The following is a 5,496-nucleotide window of genomic DNA, read 5'->3' on the forward strand; positions in this document are numbered from 1 at the left end:
AATTAAACTAGGAGGGAGATTCATGTCGGTGCACTAATGAACACGTTGCTGTGAAAATGAGGATATTGGTGCAAATATCATGTTGGCTGATGGTTTGACTGTTTTCTGAAATTAATCCACCGTTTTAATTTAGAAGCTGGAAATCATTTATCTGGGATTAACCCTTTATAGGGCGCTCAGTGCAATACTTTGAAAATCCACATTTCCAGCCAATAGTGTTGGAACCCAGGACCTTATTACCTTTGGAACGTTCAGAAATATCATCAGGGTTTCCACGGGTCATTAAATCATTCAATTATTTTTTAAATTAAGGCCTTAATTGGCATTAAAATACATTAGATGTGATTATAGGGGCATTTAAAATGATTTATTTACAAAAAAGAAAAACTTTTATAAAAACAATTTGGTCAGATATATCGGACTGTATTTGCGAGGAACTGTTTCCGATTGATTGTAAAGCCGTATGTTTGGAAAAGAAGCTGGAGGCGGAGAGAAAGCTAGAGAACGGAGAAATTATAACAAAAGTTGCTGAAAAACGAGGAGTTCTGGTCACGGCTGCAGCCTGTCGACGGGACTTACTGATGGCAGTAAAATGATTTCTAAGAGCATTAAATTAGAGTTACTCATTCCTGTATAAACCCTGAATATGGATAGTTTGATGGTATAAATTAATGTCAATATAAGAAGAAATGCCAACTTTCCCAAATTTATTAAGAAAAATAACAAAAGTGCTTCTAGAAGAAATTCATGAAAAAACACTCGGAGTGAAAGAAAAACATTTTTCTGGTTCAACATAACCTTAGAGGCATTAATGCTGATACTGGAATATACATGTTTTAGTTTATAAACCTAAATATAATTGTTAACAAGGCTTATTAACTTTTTAACTTTTTTCTGGACTTGTTTACCCTTTTTATCTAACATCATTTACATTAGGTAATAAAATATTCAAGTATGGAGGGGGATTAGGGCCGCTGGGAAAAAAAAAAGAAAGTTAAACATTTTCAGTTTATTCTGGGAAAAAAGTCTGAATTCTGACTCTAATCTCTGAATTCTGACTTTAATCTCTGAACTCTGACTTTAATCTCTGAATTCTGACTTATAATCTCAGAATTCTGACTTATAATCTCAGAATTCTGACTGTAAATCTCTGAATTCTGACTGTAAATCTCTGAATTCTGACTTTAATCTCAGAATTCTGACTTTAATCTCTGAATTGTGGATCTTAATGTAGATGGTCGCCATGAAGGCAGAGATGTGCAGCACTCAGCTTCAGTAGTTTGGGAGAAACAGGAACACATTGGTGGAAAATGATGGAATTAGGGGAGTTTTTCCGTCCCTGAGGGTCCCTGCTGATGCTGTTTGATTAATGGAAGAGAAGAAGGAGATTAAAACAAGAGTCTCTAAAACAGACATGGCTATGGCTGGATGCTAACATGATTGTTAGCTGTCAGAATTCAGTCAGAATTCTAAGTTAAAGGGAAACTGTTTTTTTTTTTTTTCCATTGGTTCCCTGATTTTCCGTTATTCCATCATGTTCTACTCACCCATATGAGTTTAGTTTCATTTGGAGCCGTTCTGAAGATATTCTGAACAGTTTAGTTTGAATGCTGGCGTACCATAAATGATGAACAGTTTAGTTTGTGCCTTCAAGTCGTTGCCCATAGGAAGACGTTACTGGATATAACCTAACGGAATATCTTCAGAACGGCTCCAAATGACACTAAACTCAGATGGGAGAGTAGAACATGATGGAATTACGGAAAATCAAGGAAACAATGGAAGAAACAAAACAAAAACAAACGGTGTTCTCCTTTAAAGTCAGATTTCTGACTTTTTTCCCATATTAAACTGAAATAATATTTAAAAATTAGTAAACATTTTTTTTCAGTGGCCCTCATCCTCTTCTGTATCCAAAGGCTCATCTGATTGGATAACTGCCAAAATAAGATGTTCAGCCATGCAGCAGGATCTGAATGGCTGGATATAGATCTAGTGCTTTTAGAACGCACTGATGGATGCAGGTGATATTTGGCTGCGTTCACACAGCAGCCTGAAGTGACCTAAATCTGATTTTATTTTTTTCCATATGCGACCAGGATCTGATCTTTTCAGGCAGTCTGAACAACAGATCTGATTTTTTTCTAATGCGATCCAGGCCCCTTGGCTCTGTGGTCCTGAATCCGATACGAATCCGATCTTTTCAAATGCGACCTGCGTCTGAGCGGCCAGGTCATCCGACCTGAACGCCATTAATACCCGACAAAGGTCACTATTCTGGGTCTTGCTATGAAGAAGCAGCAACAAAGTCACTAACCATGGCGGACGATGATGATGCAGAGAGCAGCATTTATGTTTAAACATATTGAAAAGATTGAGTTTTTATGGTTGGAAAAGATCGCTAGCTGCGCGACGGTGCTACCGTCCATGTTTACGTCCATCACAGGCCATAAACATGGAGCCTCTTCAAGATGCTGTGAGGGCTGCCACCCCCACAGCATCGTCATCATCGTCCTCTTCCTCCCCTGAGCCAGGAGAAGCGAGCGCTGCAGGAGACGGAGGCAGCAGCTCAACAACTACTGCTGCTGACCTCATCAAGGCTGCACTTTAAAAAATGAAATGTTCTAAACCAAATTTCTTTTTCTTTACACTTTTGTACAAAATGACAAAATAAATCTAGATCTAAAGTCTAAGTTTAAAACATGACAGACGGCCCTAAGAAGACTGTAGAGAAGCAGCTGCAAGTGTCTGTGAACGAAGATGATAGAATTATCTTTAGATTTAGCGCTATTATCTGTTTTTAGACACTTTTTGCATAAATCATCTTCTGCAGAAGAACGGAGCCGGCGGTCTCCTCCGGCAGCGCTGAGCGGCACCAGTAGAACCAGAGGGCGGGACGTTTTTGGCTGTTTTAATGATAAATCTCCTCCATCAGGTTGATTTAGTGAACCTGTTGCTTCGGCCTCTAAAACCCAAACTGTGGCGTTCTTAGAGTTGATTTTAGGTTCGTTTATCATCTCTGGCCTCGTTTCTCTTCAAACGTCTTACTTCTTTTTTTGGTTCACTTGTATAAAATCTTGCATAAGCCGTTTTATTGCGCCTGAGTGGCGTGAACGGGTTCACGTGTCACGTTTGTGTCTCAGAGCGCGCTCGGCGGGGAGCGGCCCGACACATCCGTGTGGTTTTAAATTAGCCGTCTGACCCACTTTCCACGCCCGCTCTGCGTTATGTCAGTTAGATAAACGCTGCATCTCTCCAGCTGTGGCCGCTGGACGAAGCGAGGGAAGATCTTATCCCCCCCCCGAAGCATCTATTGATACGGCCGCTGGCACCCGAGCGCATAATGCTTTGGAGGAGATGTTTTCCCTGAATGTAGGTTAGGCCTCATGTAAGGCGGCCCGCAGCCCTAATCCACAGATAAAGGCAGTGATGGAGACAATGGGCCGCCTCAGGCCCACACCTGCCTCACCTGCAGGTCTCGTGCCGGGGATTAGACCAAGGTGCCCCACTTCCTCCGTCCCCCCCCTCCCCGCGCATGCACCCACACTACGAAGGAATGGGGGGGTGGGAGAGTATTTAAGTGGCAGAGGAGGGAGAGGAGCCAGAAAGCTGTTGCTCACCGCGCTGCTGTTTGTGTGAAGCAGGGTCCTGCCAGGCGCTGCGACTGAGCGTGGAGAGGTGCCGGCTCGCCCCGCCGCAGACATGGACGAGTCGCAGGAGCTGCCGGTGAGTCGCACACGCCTCTCAGCTTCTGTTCACACCGAACGGGAGGCGCTTTTAAAATAAAGTCCGACTCCAGAGTTAAATATGAGGCTTTGCTTCTGTTTTCATTTCTGACTAAATGAGTTTCTCTGATCTCCAAACTGCTGAAGAGTTTCTGTTCATCTTCAGACGCAGCAGGAGGCAGGAAGTCCAAACGTTCCTTCATCTGTTCGCTGCTTTTCTCTGCAGACAGAATCAGGCTTTTTACCGACTTCACTTTGGTTAAACATTAAAACTGCAAAGATTAAGAAAATTTCAGGCATTTAGAGCAAAGAAACGACTGCAGGAGATCCTAGAAACCAGAAGGTTTTGTTTTTGGCTGACGGCTTCGGTTGAGGATCAGATGTGTTTGTTTGCAGGCGAAGAAGGCAAAGATGGCCGCAGACGGCGATCAGCAGACCGAGCAGAGGTCCGTTCTGTTGATTACATCTCATTTCCTCATCAGTTGTTCCTGCATCCATGAAACGGATCCTGTTTTCTCTTCTCAGTCGTCTAAACGCTGACCGGACCCCAGCAGCTGTTCTGGCTTCATCAGAGGAGGACGCCTCCTACCCGCCTCTGTCTATAACCCGCCTCGATGCAGGTGAGCAGAACCAGAACCTCCGGTCGTTGTTCAGGTTTCTCTCTTTGGTCTGGGTCTAGCTCTGATCAGGTTTTAACTGGAGCAGAAGAAGACGTTCTCTCTCTGAGGATCCTCCTCCATCAGAGGCCGGAGCTGAGAGGAGCTCGCTGGTTTCTGGTTGACCTTCAGGTGTTTGTGTCTCCAGCTGCAGGTGAGCAGAAGCAGCCAGGCAGCGACGGAGGAGAAGCGACCCAACCCATCGGCGACACGGTGAACTCCTACCAACATGCAGGTACGAACGGCGTTTTCAGCAGAACCTCAGATCAGGAACGAGTCGTAAAACCAGAACCTGCTCTGTGTTTCAGAGTCCGACTCGGCCCAGTCCGACTACAGCCAGCAGGTCTACCAGGAGGCCAAGTGAGTATGAACCATCAGTGACATCATCCGCCTTCAGCAGCTCAGTGCTGCCCTCTACTGGTGTTACTGTTTAAAATTAACATAATCGGGAGTAAAAACAAAATGTTTTTACGCAGAACTTCAGGTTCTCAGTATTTCAGGCTCTTTGCCCTAACCTAACCAGGTCAGAGGTCACCAACCCAAACTGTTCAAAGAGCCATATTGGACCAAATAAACAGAAACTAAATCTGTCTGCAGCTGCAAAAATATAAAAGTCTTCTATCAGCCTCTGATGGAAACTCGGCTCTAAGTGTTTTATTTCCGTAAAAGTAAAAAAAAATCCACTGGACTTGGTTTCCAACATTTGAAGACGTTTTGCCACCTCTCCAGGAAGCTTTCTCAATTCAAACCAATCCAAACTGAGCTTTGGGACCAGGTTTAAAAAAATCAGTCTTAGTCTCAGCCTGTAGAACCGTGTTTTATTTTTCTCATGGTGAACATTTAGACTCTCAATCCGTTCTGCAGCTTTTAGAAACGATGTGCTTGTTGGTTCTGGGGACCAATCCGTGTCTTAAATCTGTCCCTTTATTCTAGATTATTCTCCTCCAGATTAAAGGATTTGTTCAAACTCTGGCTCAGGGTTGCCCCCTGGTGGAGGAATGAGTTATTGGAAATTTAGCTTTTTTAAATTTTACCTCAACTTTGGTGCTAATATGAGGACGCAAACGTAGTGTCTCTAGTCCCATCGTGTCTAGTCCCATAGTCTCTGGTCCCAT

General features: G+C 43.7%; 1 protein-coding gene across 4 annotated transcripts in view; it reads left to right on the forward strand.

The window, feature by feature from the left end:
* LOC107102680 (eyes absent homolog 3-like) overlaps nucleotides 1-5,496 on the forward strand; it is a 15,073-nt gene that overhangs the window by 1,726 nt on the left and 7,851 nt on the right. For 2 of the 4 annotated variants that reach the window (XM_015402075.1, XM_015402078.1), the window contains exons 2-6: nucleotides 3,645-3,726; nucleotides 4,122-4,171; nucleotides 4,251-4,345; nucleotides 4,530-4,616; nucleotides 4,690-4,741. In XM_015402075.1, coding sequence (XP_015257561.1) covers nucleotides 3,703-3,726; nucleotides 4,122-4,171; nucleotides 4,251-4,345; nucleotides 4,530-4,616; nucleotides 4,690-4,741 — 308 coding nt within the window. In that variant the 5' untranslated portion in view covers nucleotides 3,645-3,702. Of the gene's footprint in view, nucleotides 1-3,641; nucleotides 3,727-4,121; nucleotides 4,172-4,250; nucleotides 4,346-4,529; nucleotides 4,617-4,689; nucleotides 4,742-5,496 lie in introns of all 4 variants that reach the window. The other 2 variants (XM_015402077.1, XM_015402076.1) reach the window with 2 other exon arrangements.

The sequence above is a fragment of the Cyprinodon variegatus genome, unplaced genomic scaffold (assembly GCF_000732505.1).
Source record: "Cyprinodon variegatus isolate N-32 unplaced genomic scaffold, C_variegatus-1.0 Scaffold1295, whole genome shotgun sequence".
In the NCBI taxonomy this organism is placed as follows: domain Eukaryota; kingdom Metazoa; phylum Chordata; class Actinopteri; order Cyprinodontiformes; family Cyprinodontidae; genus Cyprinodon; species Cyprinodon variegatus.